Raw genomic sequence first — 22,608 nt, 5'->3', positions numbered from 1 at the left:
TTAGTCTCCTTCCCACAGTCAATTTATTTTTCTGATCACCTCAGGGACAAAGGGGAAGAGAAGATTGTGTTTCTGGGGCAAGGGAATCATCTGTTTAACATGGGCTTTTTTTATATTTCTACGTAAGCAACTTCTATGCAGAAGACCCAGTTTCCCTGAGCCAGATGGGCTCCTTCCATCTCGGTGGTCTGTGTTTCGGATTCCTGCAGCAGGTGGCTAGTCTGAACGCATGCCCTGGGAGGTGAGGTTGGGGGATGTCAGCTCTGGGGCCTTTTGTATCAGCAAGTCCCTAATTGTGGAGCGGATTTCTTCCTTCTGAGCCCTCAGCCTCTGCATGGCCATCAGGGTAATTGGGTTCCCGGTGACCCACGACTGCCAGGCTAATGGAAACCTTAATGGAAACCCTCTTTTTCTACCCAATTAAGTGGCTGGAGGTAGGAGGCTGTGTGAGAGCCATCTATTTCAGTTCCGTGACTTTCCCTTGCAGAAATTATCTATTCGGCTTCATTTGGCCTACATAAGCTTCATATTGGCGCTATTTTGTTCATTCATTCCACAGATATTCACAGAGCAGTTATCCACGTGTGGGTTTTACACAGGGTGCGAGGCCACAGTCATGAATGGGACGGGGCCCCTGTGTGCTCTTTGTGGGGTTGGGGGGTGCAGGGAGGTGAGCACACCCCACAATTACATGACTAGGGAATAGGAATTGCCATTGTCATGTGTACAGGGGTCGGGGGAGATGTGGGAATCCAGAAGAGGGGCCTGAACTGCACCCAGGGGTAGGGGATGTACAGAGTGTGCTTTCCAGACAGGTGGGGAATGGGATGGAGCTCGCTATCTAAAGTGAAGGGCATTTCAGGTTGTGGGAACAGTCGAGGCAGAGGGGTAGAGCTATGACCCACAGAAGTGGCCTGGAATGGCCTCATGGCCCATCAGACGGTGTATAGAAGCCTGGGAGCTGCAGCTGGATTGACAGGAGGGATCCACTCATTTAAGAGTCACTGGGTACCACTATGGAGGGTTTGGGTTTCACCCTGGAACTGGTGGGAGCCATGGGGTACACTGAGCAGGGAGTAACCGAAGCCAGCTTTGCGTGTTGGAAGGATTTCTGCATTGAACAGGACTATTCGCTTTGCAAAGAAAACCCAACTCAAAGTGGCTTAAGAGCAAAACAGAATTCACTGGGGCATTTGACAGAATGGTCCATGGGAATGGATGGGCTCAGGTAACGTTTGATCCAGCACAAAGAAGGTGTTGCTATATTCTAGATTCTGTCCTCTCTTTCTCTGAGCCCTTTTGATTTGGTGCTTTCATCTCCAGACTCCATGTGGTGGTAAGATAATGGGACAGCTTCAACCTGCATCCTTTCTGGGTCAAGGCCAGTGGGAAAGAGTGCCTGTCTCATTCTCTATTCCTGGCGAAGTCTCAGTGCAGCTCATTAGCTCTAACTGGGCCATGCCCATCCTGACTGTGTTCCTGGGAGGCCAGTGTGTTAGCTGGCTTTGTCCTGGGATGCCTGCTCCATCCCAGGGCTGAACTACAAGGCCTGAGCATGGTGGCAGGAGGGGTGGCTCTCTCCAAGGGAGGCTGAGTCTTGTTTACTTGAAAGGATCAGTGGATGCTGGGGAAGAAAAGCTGTGGTATCCAGGACAGTGACCTGCAGAAAGGGAGAGGCTGGGATGGAGTGGGAACAGTTTTGGGCAGGGCCTTTGGGGGTCAAGGTGGGCATTCTGGTGAGAGAGCCCCACTGGCCATCCTAAGAATAGGGCACGAGGTGGTCCATGGGGATGAATGGTGTCAGGTAAGGCTTGATCCAGCACATGGAAGGTGTTGCTAGATTGTAGATTCTGTTCTCTAGATATGAGTCTGCTGAGGGTACTCCTAGGTCCAGCATCTTGGTTTCTTCTTCTGTTTTCTTGACACTGACACTTGTGCCAGGGCCTTTGCTGTCACTCATAGTCTCGGAGTCAGGTTATTGTTCCGCAGTCATCTGTAGGGGTGAGACCCTGCAGGGCTTTCCCTCCCCAGCTTCCTCCTTCCCTTAGGGTAGCTCACTGTGTCCCCTGAGGCTGCCAGTGCTTCCAGGAGAGGCCCAAGTCTCCTTCAGAGTCCCAGAGCCATTTCTGTGGTTGAAACCACTTTGTATCCTTCCCTGTAGAATTGGCTGCCACTTGCTTTAGGGCCCCTTTTTACCTTGTACATAACCCCGCCAGGACATCTGTTTATTTCCATTCTTGTAGCTTTATTTTTATTTCAAAACGAGCATAAGAACACAGTCTGGTGGCAAAGCCTCCCTCTGTCTCCTCCTTACCTTCAGCCACTTGGCCCTTGCAGTGGTGATGCTGCTTTTGTCATTCTGGAGCATGCCCTTTCATTCCTTTTTCTGTGAGTTTGGATATGTACACATAGAAATACATAGTGCTGAGTTATCTAGTTGGCATTTTCTATGTCAGTATTATGCTGTATTTTTTAAAGGGTCTTACCGTGTTGCCCAGGCTGGACTCTATCCCCTGGGCTCAAGTGATCCTCCTGCCCCAGCGCCAAGTAGCTGGGACCATGGATGGACACTATGTGCAGGCTGCACTCAGACTTTGCTGTATTGTTTTACAAGCTTTTTTTTTTTTTTTGAGACGGGACCTTCGCTCTTTCTTTTTTTTTTTTTTTGAGACAGTGCAGTGGTGTGATCTCGGCTCACTGCAACCTCTGCCTCTTAGCTTCAAGCTCTCTTCCCAGTCTCTTGAGTAGCTGGGGCTATAGATTCACACCATTGTTCCTGGCTAAATTTTGTATTTTGTGTAGAGACAGGGTTTTGCCTTGTTGCCCGGGGTGGTCTCGAACTCCTGAGCTCAAGCCATGTGCCCACCTCAGCCTCCCAAAATGCTGGGATTATAGGCGTGAGCCACTGCACCTGGCCTGACCTGTTTTTGCTTTTGTAAAAGTTTCCACACTATGCATGTATCGCACATGATTAATTATGCATTGAATCCTTCCCGAGCCTTCAGTGCCAGCTGCCAGGTCGGCTGCTGGGTGGAAGTGATCAGGATACGTCTTCCCTCGGCTACATGCAAACTCTCCACAATGCGAGGGCAGGACCTGCCCAGCCCCGTGCCCAGCCCTTTGGCATCCATCTGCCAGTGTTTGTTAGAGCAGCAGGCTGCCATGCCCAAGGCTTGCTGCCACCTGAATAGGACAGGGCTTCAGCTGTGAGCTCTTGATGTGGAGTCCATACCACCTGTTGACCTTCTTTGGATTTTACCTTATTGAAATGTTCACACATTTATTTTAGCTTCTGAACTTATTTTATCTTGAGAAATGAGCTGGAATCTCATACCCCAGCAGAATGAGTCCTATAAATCAGACGTTCAAGCTGAGTAATCCTTCTGGTTTGGGCCACGGTCATGGCTCACTCCTTCCTTCCTTCCCTCCCTCCTTCTTTCCCTCCCCCCTCCCTCCCTTCCTCCACTCCTTCCCTCCCTCCCTCCGTCCCTTCCTCCATTCCTCCCCCCCCCACCCTCCCTCTTTCTTGATGGACTTTCATTCTTGTTACCCAGGCTGGAGTGCAATGGCACAATCTCGGCTCACCACAACCTCCTCCTCTGGGGTACAAGCAATTCTCCTGCCTCAGCCTCCCAAGTAGCTGGGATTACCGGTGTGCGCCACCACATCCGGCTAATTTTTTGTATTTTTAGTGGAGAGGGGGTTTCTCCATGTTGGTCAGGCTGATCTCCAACTCCTGACCTCAGGTGATCCGCCTGCCTCCGCCTCCCAAAGTGCTGGGATGACAGGTGTGAGCCACCGCGCCCGGCCATCATGGTGCCTTCCTATCCCTCTGGTCTTGTGAGCACAGCTCAGAAACTCATCCTCGGCTTAGAGATGACAGTGAGTCAAGTGTGCATAAACACACCGGGCTCATTACCCTGGGCTGGCGTCCTGCGTGACAAAGCGCACATCCATTTCTCAGTAAAAACAAGGTCAAGAAGCGCTTTCTAGTAAGTTGCGCTCTGTGGATCAATGGAAGTCCAGCCTTTGCTGCCTTTACCCTGGGCAAGACACATTGTCATTCCTCTGATTTGTAATCCCAAGAAACTTGGAGATTGGACTCAGAGTTCATCTCCTCCTGAGGAGGACCAGGCCTCACATTTCAAGGCCTTTGCACATGTGACGTGCCAGAAATAGCTCAGTCCTTTGAATGATGATCCTCAGCTCCTTCCAATCACCTTCTTTCTGGATGTCAGAAAAGGCTGCCCGACAGCGTCTCCTCCCAGCTGCTGAGGCTGATGATGTTTTTATTCTTATTTAGATCTTACTTTGGTCTTCTTTTAACTCCAGTGAGCTGTGAGATCTTCACCAAAGTACAACTGGACTTATTTTTAGAAGAACCGCTCTGTTCAGAAGACCTCTGTGCCTGATGAATTTAATTATTCTGATAAATTACAGCTTCTGTGAAGAAACCACACCCCTCTAAGTGCAGATGGAAGTTGGAAAATTCATAGAAAGCTGCCATTTCCTGGTGGAGGCCTGGAAAATAGCATTGACCGGAGATGTCTTAGGGTTCCCTCAAGCTCGGGTGAAGGATCCCGATGCCCCTCCCCATGCCCCAATGCTGGGGAGAGGAGCTGGTGGCATGAATTGGCATGGAGCCACGCCTTTCTTTCTCCTCCTTTGTCCACCCGCTCGCTCCGAAGACCACTCCGTTTCTTTGAGAAGGATCAGTTGTAACTAGAAATGGGTAGGGCTTGAACAGGGCCGCTGAAGTGTCTGACATAAGGCAGCTTTCCTGCCGTGTTCAAGTTCTTCTTTTCGATGTGTGGCAGATGGAGAATGGCTGGTTTTGTTGGGGATTTCTCTTTGATCCTGGTTCAGACGAGGCCCTCTGAAATCTCTCCCCCTGATCTTTTGTTCTCTATGAAAACCAGGAAGTGCAGGGCTGGTGTAGCAAGTCCCCATAGGTGGAAAAGCATCTCTGCTGTTGAAATGACTCGCTCAGAAAAGTGTCAGAAAATGGAGTTGCCATTGCTCCGGGGGCCTGTGGCGCAGCCTCCACTGGGCCTTTGTGTCTGGGCCAGACCCTCCAGATGAGCCCCCAGGGGGGTTGCGGTGCCCATCAGTGCAGGGGGGACCTCACCATCCTCCCGTCCTGCCCTGGTTCCCCTCGTGAAGCAAGAAGCCGGTCGGCCTTTTCGTGTTCCAGATTTCTTCTGTCTGTTAAGTAACCTTGTTCTTCAAACCAGCCTGCTTCAAAGTTGTTTTCCTAATAATATCAAAAGGGCGGGGGGAAGCTGCCTGAAAACCTTTTTTTTTGGGAAAGAGCCTGGGTATAAATAAATACATAAATAAATAGAAGCATACAAAGGAGAAGATGAGAACAAATCAAAGGTGGGAACTTCGCGTTTGGCCTGAGGAATAAATGGCAGGCTTCTTAGGACATGCCTTTAGGTTTTGATTCTTTCCCTCCTTTCATGTTTGTGTAATTCCAAATCAGGAGAGATGGGTTTTTTTTTGTGGTTGTTGTTTGTTTTTTTTTTTTTTTAAAAAAACCTTGCCCAGTCTTTGGGTGGAGGCTTTGGAAACTGTGCATATGCCACCACTACAGACGCTCAAAGCTGATGCCTCCTGAGGGGTCGCTGCATGCCGGTGACTGTGCTGAGCGTGGTTCTCGTTGAACCTTTGTGATCTCTCTGAGGGATGGTAGGCCCCACTTCATAGATGGAAACTGAGGCACATAGAGCAGTCAAGTAGCTTGCCCAAGATCACACATCTGGTCAGGGGTTGAGCTGGGATTCAAAACCAGCAGCCTGGCCCTGGGGTTCTAAGCCCTCTGTTGTGCTGCTTCTTGAACATAGGAAAAGGCCTACTATGTGCAGGAACTGAGTTGGCACTGGCAGGGAGGGATGTTTGGGAAGGAGAGAGTTACATGGCTGTGTGGCTTGAGCGGGGGGAGGTGAACACCCAGGAGGGCTTCTTGGAGGAGGTGGCCAATAAGATGAGGTTAAAGATAGGTAGGATTTAGGAGGGCACAGTGAGGTGCAAGCTCAGGTAGAACTGGGTTCAGTCCTGACACTGGGACTTCACACCTAATAGCACAGGACCAGCCACTCCATCACAGACTTGTTTATTTATTATTACTATTATTTTTGAGACAGATGGAGTCTCGCTCTGTTACCCAGGCTGGAGTGCAGTGGTGCAACCTTGGCTCACTGCAACCTCCGCCTCCCGGGTTCAAGTGATTCTCATGCTTCAGCTTCCCAAGTAGCTGGGATTACAGGCATGCACCACCATGCCTGGCTAATTTTCGTATTTTTAGTAGACACACGGTTTTTCCATGTTGGCCAGGCTGGTCTTGAACTCCTGACCTCAGATGATCTGCCTGCCTTGGCCTCCCAAAGTGCTGGGATTGCAGGTAGGAGCCACAATGCCCAGCCTCCCTCACGGACTCGTTAGGAGACGAAGTGAATGGCCGGCACGGAAGGTGCCCTGCACATAGTAGGTGCTCAGGAAACGTTCGTGGCCCCCACCCCCCGCTTTCCCATGGACAGTCAGCAATATCGCTTGGATGTGTATGTCCTGTAATTCTAGGTTGTGTGCCCTCTGGCTGGCCCACAGAATTTGAATTATTTGCTCACATTTATAAATGGGGAGATTCCACACCAAACTCCACATTTCCAGCTTTTCTTGAAAACTCAGATCTGGTGGCTGCAGCCTGCACTTCCCACTGGGCCATCCTGGGCTGAGCGAGGAGTGCCTATCTCCAGAGACAGTGTGGCAAGGGACCCTCGTCCTATCCAATGCCCTCCTGTCTGTGTCTCCCGACCTGGTCCCACTGTACAGGCCACGGCAGTGCTGCAGGTGGATTCTGGCACAGCGTGAATGAGTTGGCGTCAATTCCCTCGTGGCTGGCTGCTGAGTTTCATGTGGCCAGAGACATTCATCTTAGAACAATGCAGGCACTTAGGAAAACAAGCACAAGGCCACCTTTCCCCCTTAGTCACTCATCTCATGAAATTAGGTCCCAGTCCCTTGGAAGCTCACACCTTCCACAACCACCAGACACCAAGAGAATGCATGCCAGCGTGCCCGTGCCAGCACACCCGGGCAGCAGACCTTTCTCCGTGACTGAAGACGGCAGCATTTCCCATCTTTCAAGTGTTTGTCTTTCTGGCAAGTGGACCAGTACTTTAAAAACCAAAACATTCCTGGGATTCACTGAAAGCCACTGAACTGGCACCGTTCTCATGGTGTGGAGCAGCGTGGGGGAAGTCAAAGGTGCCAGAGAAGCCCCTCCTTCCAAAAATCAGACCGATCCTCTGAAGATGACAATCAGATCCAGGCTGAAAGTTCCTCTGCAAAGGAACTGTGTTCTTTGGGGAACCCAGGCTGCAAAATGCGGCAAGGCCCAGATGGGCATCCCTGGGACCCTCATGAGGTTCAGCTTTGGATATGCTGGCTATGGTTTGTCACTCCTTCACTCTGTACTGAGCTCCAAAGGCCCTTTTCTTAGCCTGGCCATCTTTCAAGGCCAGTTCAATTGCTGCCTCCTCCAGGGAGCCCTCTGTGTTTCACCATGGAATGGAGGACCTTACCTGCCTTGTGGTCACTCTTCCCCCAGTCTGTGCCTCTCTTGGAGCCTCTAATCACAGAGACCCTGTACATCCATAGCCGCCTCTCCCACTTGCAGGGGGGTTTATGGGCCGTGTGTGGAGTGCTCATGATTCCTCTTATTCCTCAGGACCCCTGTGAGGCCAGTACTCCCACCACCCCATGTTACAGATGGGGAAACTGAGGCTGAATGAGGTGAGAGGACTTTTACAAGGCCACACACCAGCAAGAGGCAATGCAAGTTGTGGACTGGGGCTCTGTGGCCACAGTTCTGGACTCCTCCTGCCGGCTGAGGGGTCTGCCCGCCTGTGCCCCCCTCCTCCTGGTCCCTGAAACCTTTGCACCCCTCAGGGCATCGTGCATAACCAGTTCCTGCAGAACGTGCTGCTGAACGGGCCCTGGGCGGGGTTCCTGAGCATGTTTCTCATTTATTAAGGTCTCAAAATCCCTGGTCCTGTTTAGTGTCATCTTCGATGTTCAAGGGCGGTGTGGAAATCTCTGTTTTTATGTGACCCAATTTCTAGGCTTTCAAAATGCAGCTCCGCTCCTCCTCCCACTCTGTGTTTTTGAAATTAGGTGGGCAGGGCTGCCTCGCAGCATTGCTGCTTGCCCTGGGGTCTCCCTCCCCACCCCTTAGGCCCAGGTACGTGGGTGCATTGCCAGCTCTCAGGCCCTGCCAAGAGGACGCATGGGCATGACACACCTGGGTGATCCTCCACCCGTAGGGAAACTGGGTCTTTTGTTTGTCCTCTCCCATCAGTGTGAGCACTGCAGCAGCTGTGCTGGACGGGACCTCCCTGGACCTGTCCCCTCCTCCCATGATACCAGCGAGGACATGGGACTTCCACCCAGACCCCCCGTGCTCCAGGGCAATCATATTCCAGAGGATTTCTGTGAAAAATTACTTTTCCCTGTTTCCTTTCTGCTAAGACTCTGCTGGTTACAGCTCTCTTTGTAACTAGTCGTGTGGTACAAATAATTGCTGAAATTTGGTCTCTGTTTTCTCAGCTGATCTGGGTGACCTGTGGGGGATCTTTTGGAGTATTTTTAGGGAGCTGGGGCGGAGGGAGTCTCAGAACTCTATGTCTGAATCATTTCCCCATGAAGGCGTTTAGCATTTGTCCGCTGCTGGCACAGAGTCATGCTATGGATTTTGGAAAATTAAAGATGAGTGGTGCCCGGGTCTTCCCTTAGGATGTGGGTGTGGAGGGCGGTGTGTGCTGGCAGCTGGGCTGGCTCGTGGCTGGAATGTGCATTACCTGGACAGGGCCTGCTTTAAAATATATTGTTGTAAAATAGATATAACGTAAACTTCACCATCTTAGCCATTTTCAAGAGCAGAGTTCACTAGCATTAAGTACGTTCTCATCATGCAGCCGTCAGCACTGCCCACCCGCAGAGCTCTTTCATCTTTCCAAACAGAAGCTCTGTCTTTATTCAGCACTAACTACCTGCTGCTTCCCCCTGGCCCTGGCAGCACCTGTCTGCTTTTTCCTCTATGCGTTTCCTCTGTGCTTTTTCCTCTATGCGGTCCTCCTATTGGTGGAATTGTACAGCATTTGACTTTCTGTGTCTGGCTTATTTCACTGAGCATAACCTTCTCCAGGTTCACCCATGCTGTAGCCTGGTCTGAATGTCCTTCCTTCCTTTTTTTTTTTTTTTTTTTTTGAGATGGCGTCTTGCTCTGTTGCCTGGCTGGGGTGCAACAATGGCGTGATCTCGGCTTACTGCAATCTCTGCCTCCCAGGTTCAAGTGATTCTGCTGTCTCAGCCTCCTGAGTAGCTGGGATTACAGGTGCCTGCCACCACACCCAGCTAAATTTTATATTTTTAGTACAGACAGGGTTTCACTATGTTGACCAGGATGGTCTTCATCTCTTAACCTCATGATCCACCTGCCTCAGCCACCCAAAATGTTGGGATTACAGGCATGAGCCACCACGCCAGGCCATGTTCTTCCTTTTTAAGGCTGGATAATATTCCATTGTATCCATGGACCATGTTTTGCTTACTTATTCATCTGGTGTTCTCAAATACCAAGACTCAGTGGCTGCAGCAGTGCCCGAAAGCTCCCTTCAATCAAAGACCTTCCTAACCCCAATCTGTACCTAGGCTCTGATCCTCCTGCATCAGGCAGTCCTCCAGGATGAGGTGCCTGTTTAAAATGCAAATATATTACCTGTGGGAAGTGGGTAGCAGGCATCCTGGGACCCCGTTTCCGTTGTCCTTATAAGGGATGGAGGTTGTGTTGTCCTGGAAGCTGGGTCCACAGCTGTGTCCCGAGAGCCCATCACATGCCACGCTCTGGGCTGGGGACTTGACGTTCATGGTTTGGTTACATTTAGCCCTTCTGGCTGGGTGCCGTGGCTCACACCTGTAATCCCAGCACTTTGGGAGGCCAAGATGGGTGGATCATGAGGTCAGGAGATGGAGACCATCCTGGCTAACCTGGTGAAACCCCGTCTCTACTAAAAATACAACAAATTAGCCGAGCATGGTCGCATGTGCCTGTAGTCCCAGTTACTCAGGAGGTTAAGGCAGGAGAATCACTTGAACCCAGGAGGTGGAGGTGGCAGTGAGCCAAGATCGTGCCACTGCACTCCAGCCTGGGTAACAGAGTGAGACTCCATCTCACAAAACAAAGAAAAACCAAAAAACATTTAGCCTTTCCAAAGACCCTGGCATTTTTGCAGTATTATCTATAAATGCCATGTGCAGAAACATGGGTTATTTCCACTTTTTTTTTTTTTTTTGAGACGGACTCTTGCTCTGTCACCCAGACTGGAGCACAGTGGTGTGATCTCGGCTCACTGTGACGTCTGCCTCCCAGGTTCAAGCAATTCTCCTGCCTCAGCCTCCCAAGTAGCCACCATGCCTGGCTAATTTTTTTATTTTTAGTAGAGATGGGGTTTTACCATGTTGGCCAGGATGGTCTCGAACTCCTGACTCAAATGATCCACCCACCTCAGGCTCCCGAAGTGCTGGGATTACAGGCATGAGCCACCATGCCCGGCCTGGGTTATTTCCACTTTTGGGCTGTTTTGAGTAGTGCTGCTGTGAACACAGGGTAAAAGAGGGTCTGCTTTTTAAGAAGCTGAGTATCAGGGCCTTTGATGACACGAGAGGAGCTGGCCTCTTGGGGCCCCGCTGCTGTTACGTGGGATGGGGCTTGTGTCGTCCTGAAAGCTGGGTCCACGGTGTGTCCCGAGAGCCCACTGCGTGCCGTTCTCAGGGCTGGGCACTTGACATTCGTGGTTACGTTCAGTCCTTCCAAAGGCCCTGGCGTTTTTACAGTCTTATCTATAAATGCCACGTGTGGGAACAGGCACAGAGAGGTGAGTGGGATGTACCTGGGGTCTCATGGCCAGCACGGGTGGGGCCCCGCTGGCCTGCTGCTCCGAAGCCATCACACCACACCCCCCTGCTGTTCTGTCGCCTGCCGCGGTGGAGGCAGGGTGTCAAGAGCTGGCGGTGTTCAAGGTGAGAGGTGACTGTGGTGTTAAAAGGGGACATAGTTTAAATGAAAGAAGCAAGTCCTTCTTTGTGGGTTTCTGCCGCAGTCTTAAAATGTAAGTTTATTTATTCAGATAGTGAAGCCAACAGATCAGAAGACTGACTTAAAGAGATGGTGTGTGAATTCAGATTTACCTGAGTCTGTTTCAGTGAGAAGGCAGTAGAGCTCCGGGCACACTGGCCTGGCTACTTCTGTGGCATGTGATCAGGGATTGCTCCCCGTGGCCCTCCACCAGGGCCGTGAAAGCTGCCACGGCCCTGCCTCCACCTGGCACCACGGATGTGTCTTGGGGCTGGAACCTGGGGTCCCACGTGCAGCAGGGGCCGAGACTGTGAACTTTGGAAGAAGTGCAATATTAGAGAAGCGAGGGGGTTGGCCCCAGGCATTTCGTGCGTGGGTATTCCTCCCTGGTGGGTGTGCCTGAAAGGCCTGGAGGGTCTCACTGGTGCAGGGAGGTGAGGGGTCGTTTCTTGTTCTGGGATTGTCACTAATCACTGGGCGTTCCAGACCTTGTAACTGTCTAGGAGTCCCTTGAGACAGGAGGTCATGGTGTTTCTGATTTGAAGCCTCTGGCTCTCTTTATTAGATTTTGTTGTATGTCCCAGCAGTCCTGACCTGGGTGTTCCATCAGATTTCTGTCCCTGTGAATGTGGCTGTCACCAGTGACCACACTTTGAACTCCACACTCACCTGTGTGCATGACCGGAGGGGGTTAGCCTCTCGAGTCCGTGGCTCAGGACATAGTCCCCCTGCAGAGGGAGGGCAGCCCCACCCTTTCATGCCCCATCACTGTGGTCCGTGGTTTGTCTGGCTCGGCAGCCTTGGTCAGATCTGGAAGCATCTGGAAGCTTTGGTGTCTTAGTTATGAGTTTCAAAGAGTAGTGAAAACAGACTGGCAGGGCTTGGTAAGAATTGGGAAATATTTGGGGTGGGGAGGAACTGCAGCATGTTTTCTTGGTTTGGTGCATTTTTCCCTCTGACTCTTTCTGGGCAACAGACCTTTAGGAATGTCTGTTAAATGCTGAAAAAACAGGAACTGATTTATCTCTATGTCCACAGCCTACACATGAGGCCGTGGCACTCTGTGTATGCTAACCTGTTTTTTCTTTCCTTTTGCTCAACAGTGAGTGACCTGCAGGAAGAAGGCAAGAATGCCATCAACTCGCCGATGTCCCCTGCCCTGGCGGATATTCACCCTGAAGACACCCAGCTCGGTAAGGGCGGCTCTTCCGCTCCCTGCCCTGAAACAGTTGAGCATCCATGGCACAAAGTTGGTCTTGGGAAGTCCATTGAGGAGCCCCATAGATCTGGCCTCTCGATCAGATGCTGGGGGTATTTGGGAGTCTTAAGTTCTTAGCTCAAGGTCATGTTTAGAAAAGTCCACTGGGAAAGCAAGTCCTTTATGGGTTTCTGCCCCAGTCTTAAAATGTAAGTTTTATGATTCATATGGCAAAGCCAACAGATCAGGAGAAGGCTGACTTGAAAAGATAGTTTGTTAAATTCATTTCCGAAAGGAGGTGTAGCAGACTGCTCAGGGCTATGCCATGCCACACCACACTATGCCACGGAAGGCCAAGTAGAAAGCATCAGGCAGAGGCAGAAGGAGCAGGGACAATGCCTTTATTTTGTATTTTATATATATATGTATTTTGAGATAGAGTCTTGGGCCAGGTGCGGTGGCTCACGCTTGTAATCCCAGCACTTTGGGAGGCCAAGGTGGGTGGATCACAAGGTCAGGAGATCAAGACCATCCTGGCCAACATGGTGAAACCCCATCTCTACTAAAAATACAAAAATCAGCTGGGCGTGGTGGTGCATGCCTGTAATCCCAGCTACTCAGGAGGCTGAGGCAGGAGAATCGCTTGAACCTGGGAGGCAGAGGTTGCAGTGAACCGAGATTGTGCCACTGCACTCCAGCCTGGCAACAGAGTGAGACTCCATCTCAAAAAAAAAAAAAAAAAAAAAAAAAAAGAGAGCGAGAGAGAGCCTCGCTCTCACCCAAGCTGGAGTGCAGTGATGTAATCACGGTTCACTGCAGCCTTGACCTTCCAGGTTCGAGTGATCCTCCTGCCTTAGCCTCCTGAGTAACTGGGGTGTGCCACCACACACACCTATCTTTGTAAATTTTTTGTAGAGATGGAGTCTTGCCATGTTGCTCAGGCTGGTCTCCAACTCCTGGGCTCAGGCGATTCTCCTGCCTGGGTCTCACAAAGTGCTAGGATTACGGGTGTGAGCTACTGCGCCCGGCCCAACATCCTTCCTGTGACTTTCTCTGTAGGAATGGGCAAGACTGGGTGAACAGGCATGGGCCTGACTGGCTGGAATCATTTCTATGGGCTCTAAGGTACAGGGGCTATCTTGAATATTCTGGTACCTGGCCCTGGGGAGATGAAGGTGGGGATATTGGCTGGGAGTGTAGGAGCCACAAAAGAGCCAAGAAAAGAGGTGGCTGGGGGCTCGGGGCTCAGGGCTTTGGGCTCTGGACTCTGGGCTCGGGGCTGGGGGCTCTGGGCTTGGAGCTCCGGGCTCCGGACTCCAGGCTCTGGGCTCGGGGCTCCGGCTCTGGGCTCCAGGCTCTGGGCTCGGGGCTCCGGCTCTGGGCTCGGGACTCCGGCTCTGGGCTCCGGGCTCTGGGCTTCGGGATCCGGGCTCTGGGGGCTCGGGCTCTGAGTGGGTTTACATATGGAAGGTGCCATCACAGAGGGTGATTTACTATTTCTAAGAATTAGCTCGCCCTGGAGGTGCAGCCTCTTCAGAGTCAACAAGGCTCCAAGATGCCAAGTACTAGTAGATACAGAAAACAGGACGGGCACTGTGGCTTACGCCTGTAATCCCAGCACTTTTGGAGGATCACTTGAGGTCAGGAGTTCAACCCCAGCCTGGCCAACATGGTGAAACCTCGTCTCTCCTAAGAATACAAAAATTAGCCAGTCATGGCAGCACATGTCTGTAATCCCAGCTACTCTGGAGGCTGAGGCAGGAAAATCACTTGAACCCAGGAGGCGGAGGTTGCAGTGAGTCAAGATCACTCCACTGTGCTCCAGCCTGGGTGACAGAGCAAGACATCTCAAAGAAAAAAAAAAGAAAATGCAAAGCATGATTAATACACTTCCTACCTTCAGGCCAGCCAGGCTGGCTGAGGCCTGGGGCTTACACGGTGGGCTTGCCGAGTGAGCCAGGCCCCCGCACTCCCTGCCTGATGTGATGAGCAACAGCCAACTCATGTGTTCCTTGAAGTGTGTTTGGACCCAGTCGATCTGGAAGGCGATTGTGGAACATCCCACTCATTTCCAATCCCCGGGTCAAAGGGAAGTCCCGGTTCCTCCCTTTTCTGTGGTTTCCATGACGAGGCCTGGCCAGCGAGAGCTTATGGAGAAAAAACACTCGTGAGAGTTCAACCACCAGCCAACTGGAAGCCAGAGCTGGTGGTGCTGCCTGAGGTCTCACCGGGGTCCATAGGACTTTCTCTCCCTCCTCTTAGAAGAGAGCAGCCCTGACTGGGCACAGTGGCTCATGCCTGTAATCCCAGCACTTTGGGAAGTTGAGGTGGATGGATCATCTGAGGTCAGGAGTTCTAGACCAGTCTGGCCAACAGGGCAAAACCTTGTCTCTAATAAAAATACAAAAAATTAGCCAGCCTGGTGGTGGGTACCTGTAATCCCAGCTACTTAGGAGGCTGAGGCAGGAGAATTGCTTGAACCCAGGAGGGAGGTGGAGGGTGCAGTGAGCTGAGATCGCACCACTGCACTCCAGCCCGGGTGACAGAGACCATCACCAGGTGGCTGGGAGACCCCAGCAGGATCTGCAGACACAGCCACCTGCCTGGGGCCTGCCACCTACCCTCCCAGGCCCACTGTCCTCCTCCAGGTGGGGTCAGGAATGAAAGCTACCCCAAAGGGGTAATTAGAGGCCAGAGATGCCTCTGAGAAAGTGTTTGGTGATGCTAAGACTTGAAACAGCATCTCTGTCCTCCTCCACCCTTCATGGTCTCTGGTTCAGATGCTCCGTTCCCCTTGGTGACCAACTGAGGCAGGACCCCTCGAGGAGCCCGCAGTCCTGGTACATCAGAGCAGGCATGGCATGCTGCCCAGTCCAGGGGTTGCTGGGGGGTTAGACATGGGCTTGGAGCCTTCAGCAAGGAGCAGAAATTTCCCCTTGAGGTCCACATGAGCTGGCTGGGCCCGAATCTTGTTTCTTCTCTGTTCAGGGAGAGCAAGGGGTGGGGATACAGGGCAATGCTTAGATTTTTAGTGTGGGTTGAAGGGGATATTCCCAGAAATGGCCTCTCTGAAGGCTGGGATTGGGTAGTGACCTACTCATTCTCCACCCTCCACCCCCTGCCATATACCTGTGGACTCACGGCCTGGCCCTGCTCCTTGCCCACTTGAGACAGGTGGTCTGGAGGGGGGTCTCAGACATGCATCACACAGGTACACCAAGGCTTCCTTGGGGTGGGAGAGCTTGGAAGATTTAGCATTTGGACTGAAGGATCTCAGCTGGGGAGCTGAGGTCTGAAGAATGAAGGACACATGGGCCAGGGAGAGAGGGTCAGACAGCAGGAGCAGGTACCAAGGCCCGGGGAAGGTGGCAGCGAGGCTTCAAGGAATGAGGGAAGGCTGGACGGGCTGGAGCAGACTGCACCAGGAGGGTGGGAAAGGAGGCTGGAGAGGAGCCTTGGAGGCCACCTGGAGGATGCCAGCCTTGGTCCCAGCAGGAGTGGGAGGCTGTGGAGGTCTTCGAAGAGACATCACCAGGACTCCCAAGTGCTCCCTGCATGTTACCTGGCGTGTCCTTCCCGAGCGTCAGATCTGCAGGACTTCAAAAAGAGTTTCTCCACATTGTCAGAGTTTAGACGCTGCTGCTGGGAGGTCACATCACATCCGTGTCAGCAGAAAACTTTCTCTCAATCAGATGTCAAGTGGATATTAACAACAACAGAAAGATTCACTCAAAGCCTTTTTTTTTCTTTCTTTTGTATTGTATTATATTATTTACTTTAAAAAATAGAGATGGGAATTTCACTATGTAGCCCAGGCTGGTCTGGAACTCCTGGGCTCAAGCAGTCCTCCCACCTCAGCCTCCCGAAGTGCTGGGATTACAGGCATGAGCCACTACACCCAGCTTCAATGCTGTTTTCATTTTGACCAACACAGTCAGTGTCTCCAGCCCTGTGGGAGCCTGTCTGGGCCCTGGGAGCCTGGTCTCTACTGTGTCCTGGCTGTTTCCACATGTATGTCCTAGGGGTACCTGGCTTCTGCCCGGAGCCCCTCTTGTGCCCTTTCTCCTCTTAAAGAGAGAAGCGTGGTGTAGAGCCTCCTGGTGAGTGGACCCTGGGCCCCACCCATCCCGTGCTCTGTGCAGATCCTGGAGCTGGACAGCGTGGATGGCCTGAGACCCCCTTACCCTTCCCTGAGCATGTTCAGAGGTGCTTGGAGCCCGCTGGCTTCTGTGTGGTGCTGGGCATTTCTGCCACAGAGCATGCCTGGCCTCTGGGGGTGCCCCCTCCACAGTCCCTCCTCCCCCCCCACCACCTCCATGGCACTGTCCTCTGTGAGGGGCTCAGCTGGCTGCCTGGTGTCCAGGCTGAAACATGGAGGGAAAGCAGACAGGTAGAGAAATAGAAAGAGGATGAGGATGAGCACATTCCGTTGATACACATCATCCCCCCGCTTTCTTTTTGCCATTTCTTTCTCAATATGTTTTCTGCATGTTATTTTACATACAACCTTGCATGTTGATTCTTTTCCACTCAATGTACCAAACATTTTCCATCTCATAACCATCCCAATTCTTCACATGTATTTATAAATAGTGGCCATGGGGAACTACCTGGTGCCTAAAGCTTTCCCACATAGCAGATTCCAGGCAGGGGATGCGTCTCATGCCCCTGTGAATGCTACTCTCTCATTATTTCTCCTGGGAAGTGGAAATGGTTTGGACCAGTTGTTGGTGAAGTCTGGGAGAAGCAAGGCCAGGCAGAACGATGGAGTTTGACTTCATCCTTTTACAGAAGGGGGAGGATGCCCCATCCACCTTCCAGAAGGTGGCTCTTGCAGGCACACAGCCCCCACCCCCTAGTGCTGGGCTCTCTGCTTCTTCATTTGTTAGACATGAGTCCAGCCTCCCTCTGGCTTCCTGAATCCCTGCTAACCCTACAATTGCTGACGGTGACTTCCTTTTGTCCCTGGCAGAGGAGAACGAGGAACGCACGATGATTGACCCCACCTCCAGGGATGACCCCAAATTCAAGGAACTGGTCAAGGTAAGGAGCTCCATCTCCTTCAGAATCTTCCTCTTAGGGTGAGGGCTTGGCTTTGGGGTTCAGGGCTCTAGTGGACAAAGGGGGCTAAACCCAGGAGCTCCTGAAAGGGATGGTGGTGTGGCGTGAGAAGGTGGACGGATGTGTTGGCAGAGCGGGATGGCAGGAAGGGTCCCTCCCGCCCAGTGCCTCCTGTGTGCCCTGCTCGGCTTGGGCTTTAACAGCCAGGCTCATGAGCTCTTTTCTGGACAGAGCTCGACAGGAGGGGATTTCAGGATTAGGAATGAGTGCTGGTGTGAGCTAGTGTTGGAGTTGGGACTCCTTCTGGAGCCTGGTGGGGTCCAGATGCAACCCTAAAATGCAGGAGGGCGACCCCTCCAGCCACTCCTGCCAAGGAGCCACTGATGTTGACCCCTGTGCTGGGTGGACATTCAGTTTCCACCACATGTGGAGGTGTGAATCCCAGCTCGGCAAGGAACCTGGCTGCCCCACTTTCAGAAGTCAGGGAGCATTGAGGGGAGGGGCCCGTGGCGCTGGCTTTGGGTAGCTGCTGTCCCCCTCCAGCGTGGCTCCTGCTCATATGAGGCAGTGCTTGCGTGGGTCCAAGTGCAGAGTGCAGTTTTGTTGCTCTGATCTAAACCATGGCAGGGCTTGGGAGGGAGTCCCCTGAAGAGGAGAGGCTGTGGGCTCCGCCTGACCCTGGTGGACCAAGGGCTGGCTCTCAGGCAGATGGCCATGGCAGACACTTGGCTTCTGCAGCCCATGGCCAGCTTGGGTGCCCTGGGAGTCTTGAAAATGTTGATTGTGACAGTGTCTGCCAGAAAGAGACATTTTTTTCTATTAAAAGTGATTTTTAAAAAGCTTCTCCACCTTTACAACCTCATTGGACCCGACACTGGGCTGTACAACTATGTTTTCATGAGGACTCATTCAGAATAAGTAAAATGGCTTGCAAGTTATATTCTTTTAAAATTCATATCAAGGCCAGACGTGCTGGCTCACGCCTGAAATCCCAGCACTTTGAGAGGGCAAGGCAGGTGGATCAGAGGTTTGAGACCAGCCTGGCCAAGATGAAGTCCTGTCTCTACTAAAAATATAAAAAATTAGCCGGGCATGATGGCAGGTGCCTATAATCCCAGCTACTCAGGGAGGCTGAGGTAGAAGAATCGCTTGAACCTGGGAGGTGGAAGTTGCGGTGAGTCAAGATCCCGTCACTGCACTCCAGCCTGGGCACTAACAGTGAAACTTCATCTAAAAAAAAATAACAATCCCATTGAAAATGTCAGTTTTAGGACCCACCCAAAGATGGTGATTCTGAATGACTTAAATTACTTAACTTATTTTATTATTATTTTTTCCTGAATACCTACTCTGTTATTTTGAACAGAAGAATGTCGATGAGGAAATTTGCTATCTTTTAGCCACTAAAATGTTATATTTGGGGGATATTTAAGCCAGGGATGCAAGAGGTCAGGCCTCTCCAGATAAGCAGACCCAATTGTGTCAATATCTAGAGAGAGGTTGATTATGATATTGGCTCATGTGACTATGGAGGCTGAGAAATCCCATGACCTGCCATCTGCAAGCTAGAAAGCTGGAGGGCCAGTGGTATAGATGCCAGCCTGAGTCTACAGTCCTAAGGAACAGGAGCAGGGTGGGAGAAGACCCACATGCTGGCTCGAGCAGCCCCCAGCAGAGAGAAGCGACTCCCCACTTCCTCCCACTTTTTGTTCTATGGGATCAGATGAGGCCCATCGCCTTGGGGAGATGAACCATCCATGCATCTTTCTAAACATTTTTCCTTTGATTTTTGAGCAATGCTTGAGACTTCACAAACTCCATTCGCAGGATTATCTCCTTGAAACAGCTCTGTGGGGGGCTGTGTCATCCTTGCTGCCATATGGAGACTCAGAGAAATGAAGGAGCCGGGGGAGGGGAGGGCGCCGTGGCTCACATCTGAAATCCCAGCGCTTTGGGATGCCAAGGTGGGGGGTTGCTTGAGCCCAGATGTTCAAGAACAACATGGCGAAACCCTGTCTCTACAAAATAGTACAAAAATTAACTGGGTTTGGTGGGAGGCACCTGTAATCCTAGCTACTCAGGAGGCTGAGGTGGGAGGATTGCTTGAGCCCAGGAGGTCATTGCTTGAGCATGTCTGTGAATAGCCAATGCACTCTAGACTGGGTGACAGAGCAAGACCCTCTCTCAAAAAAAAAAAAAAAAAAGAGAGAGAGAGAGAGGTTTAAGTAACTCCCCACCTCCAGGTGCTGGGGTTGGTGATGTGTCTGTGCTTGACGGATCTGTCCATTTGGTGTTGCCTTCACTGAGCTGTGTTGAGTGTGGGGTCCTGTGCTCGGCCCCGGGCCTAGTGGATGGATAAGTGACTTCCCTGCTGTGCAGAATTTGATTTATGTTCCTCCCCGATGTACGCAGCACCACCTGCCCCTGCCTTTGCCATGTTGCCTCTAAAGACCTCCAGGCTGTTTCGTCCTTGGTGAGGTGAGAGGTGGGCTGTGGGTATCTGTCAGCCCACCATGGAGGGGCTGCAGTGTCTGTGGCAGCCAGCGCCAAACTGGAGGGATCTGTGGAGGCTTCAACTATTCTATCTCTTCCAGGTTCTAGATTGAGAAGAAGGCCACATCGAGGGGCATGGGGTGGGCTGGCTGTTTGGGAAAGCTAATTAACATTCTGCAGGGCAAAGTAGGACTAAGGACAGGAAGGAGCCGAGGAATAAATGCCTCTCCCTGACTTCCCTGAGGTGTGCTTCTGAGACCGTGGCTGGTGGAGAAGGGCCGCGTGGCTGAGCACCATCTGGGTTTTCTTCTGAAGCCATAACCAGCTCATGCACCCGCCTCACCTCCCTTCCCCTCCCTGTTGCTAGTCTGGGATGCCCTCCCCTCACCTCCAAGCCCCTGCCAAAGAAAATGCATCAGCAATGAGCTTTGCCCTGGCTCTGTTTTGCAGGGAACCTGGGCTAGAATCCTGGCCCCCAAAGATGACCATGTGATAATCCCCGGAGCCACTGACTAGCACCTTGCATGGCAAAGGGACATGGCAGGTGTAGTTAACAACCTTGCAATGAGGGGGTCATCCTGGATGATCCAGGTGGGCCCAGTGTGTTCACTTGTGTCTGGAGAGGGGCAGTGGGAGCTTTGACTGCACATGCACATGGCAGCTTGACCCCGGAAGCAAGGTGGCAGCTTCTGGCTCTGAAGATGGAAGAAAGGGTCACACACTGATGGATGCAGGTGGCCTCTGCCTCTAGAAGTGGAAAAGACAAAAGAAGTGGAGAATCCAGGAGGAGCCCTGGAACCTCCAGAAGAAAGTGGCCCTGCGGACACCTGGATTTTAGCCCAGTGAGACAGATTTTGGACTTTGACCTCTAGGACTGCAAGAGAATCCATTGAGCTATTGGAAGCCCCTGGGTTTGTGTTAATCTGTTACAGCAGCCACAGGCAACTAACCTGACCCCCTTCTCCAAGCTGCTGCCTCTCCTCCTGCAGCTGGCGGGCCCCTGGGGCCAGGCTGGGTGGGTTTTGGTATCTGCAGCGACAGCAGCATCCTTGGCCATTTCCTGGTAGAGCCGGTTGCCAGACACTGAGATGCCTGTTACTGCAAATGTCGCAGCAGGCTAGAGCATGTGTTTCCGGAGACAGGCAATTTCCCGAAGGCTCCACCTGCTCTCAGGCTGCAGGTTGTGCCTCAAAGCAGGGTGGCAGATGTTTTCCACTTTTGATCAATCATTTTCCAAAATAAGTGTAGACACAGCAACCAGGAGAGCAGCATCGGTTCAGCTGTCGGTGGCGTGTCAGTTACTATGGTGGTGGCATGGAGGGGATGTGCATTAAATATTAGTTCTCACCGACGACAGCCTTTTAAACAGAGAAGTGTGGGTGGTGGCAGGTGAGAGGGTGGTGCTGAGCTTGGGCTGCATGTGGTTCATTCTCGTTTGTCAGGTGTGCAGGGGGCTGTCTGTGCGGCTGGGGTTTTCCCTGAGTCTGGATTTACTCACATCCGTGGATTCTCCTCACCGCCCTTCTTCTGGCTTGGGGAGGAGTCAGGTCCTCACCACACAAGGGCAGAGTGGCATGCATGTGCAGGTCGGGATGAGCAGGGGAGGGTCAGCCCGCCAGCCCTGCCTGAGCCAGAGGCCAGCACTGTGGCCTTTCCTTGGGCTGCGGCTGAGCTGGGCACCCTCAGACATGCTCTGTCCAGACCCATCCTGTGTCATTCCCTGCCTCCCCTCCTTCACTGCCCCTGCCACCCCGGTCACCTTGCTGTTCTGAGGACACACTGAGTAAGTACCCACTGGGTGTCAGGTGAAAGGAGACAGTCCCCCAAGCCCACCCTCACTTCTGACACCAGGTGAAAGGAGACAGTCCCCTAATCCCACCCTCACTTCTGACACCAGTGGCAAGTTCAGGATTTCCAACACTGCCCTGAGGTTTGATCATTTGCCTGAGGGACTCCCAGAGCTCACTTGAAGCTGTCACACTACCAGTGATGGTTTCTGATGGTGAAGGGATACAGATGAAAATCAGCTGAGGGCAGGGTCTCCCAGGGTGGAGTTGAAGGCACCCACACGGTGCCTCTATTGTCCTTTCACTATGGGCTCATGGGCAGCGTTACTCTCCTGGTGATGCGGGACCATGTGCATGCAGTATTGTCAGCTGCAGAGTCGTCTGAGCCTCTGTGTCCAGAGTTTCTGCTGGGGTTCCCTTGCATGGGCATGGCTGACTGTCCACATGGCTCATCTGTCTCCAGCCCCTCCAGCAGCTGGCTGATACAGTACAACCAAAAGCCCCCTCCCTGAATCACACAGTTACTCTCTCGCTGGCCCAAGGTCCCTGGGTAAGCAGAGGTACTTTATCAGACAGGTATTCTGGGGCTTAGGAGGTTACGTCCCAGGAACTGAGGGCACAGGCCCGACCTCTCTTTGGTGAAGGTTAGGTTCATTATCACGTACTGGCCTTTGCACTTTGAAAGGCCCATGCCTGGAGCTCTCTGCTTTACTTCTTTCAGTTTTCTCTCCATGTTTCCTCCCTGAGATGTATTTCCTGCCCCTGTCACTCCATCACTGTTTTCCTAACTCCAGTTCGCTTTTCTTTGCCAGGCTTGCTGCTGCCTGGAGTCATTCTTGTCTACTGGTTTGTTTTCCATCTTTCTCCTCCCCCAGAATATAATCTTACGCTGCGAGGGACCATGAGCATTCTGTTCCCAGCTGAATCCCCAGGGC

At 52.1% G+C, this 22,608-nt stretch overlaps 1 protein-coding gene across 3 annotated transcripts in view; it reads left to right on the top strand.

Annotated features, from left to right (window-relative positions):
• The window catches only part of PARVB (parvin beta), a 149,695-nt gene that overhangs the window by 59,887 nt on the left and 67,200 nt on the right, over nt 1-22,608 (top strand). For all 3 annotated transcript variants that reach the window (XM_035265308.3, XM_035265294.3, XM_054238745.2), the window contains exons 2-3: nt 12,238-12,327; nt 17,305-17,375. In XM_035265308.3, coding sequence (XP_035121199.1) covers nt 12,238-12,327; nt 17,305-17,375 — 161 coding nt within the window. The remainder of the gene's footprint in view (nt 1-12,237; nt 12,328-17,304; nt 17,376-22,608) is intronic.

The sequence above is a fragment of the Callithrix jacchus genome, chromosome 1 (assembly GCF_049354715.1).
Source record: "Callithrix jacchus isolate 240 chromosome 1, calJac240_pri, whole genome shotgun sequence".
Taxonomy (NCBI): domain Eukaryota; kingdom Metazoa; phylum Chordata; class Mammalia; order Primates; family Cebidae; genus Callithrix; species Callithrix jacchus.
Note: the sequence above shows the minus strand (reverse complement) of the source record. Positions and strands in the feature narration are given on the sequence as shown.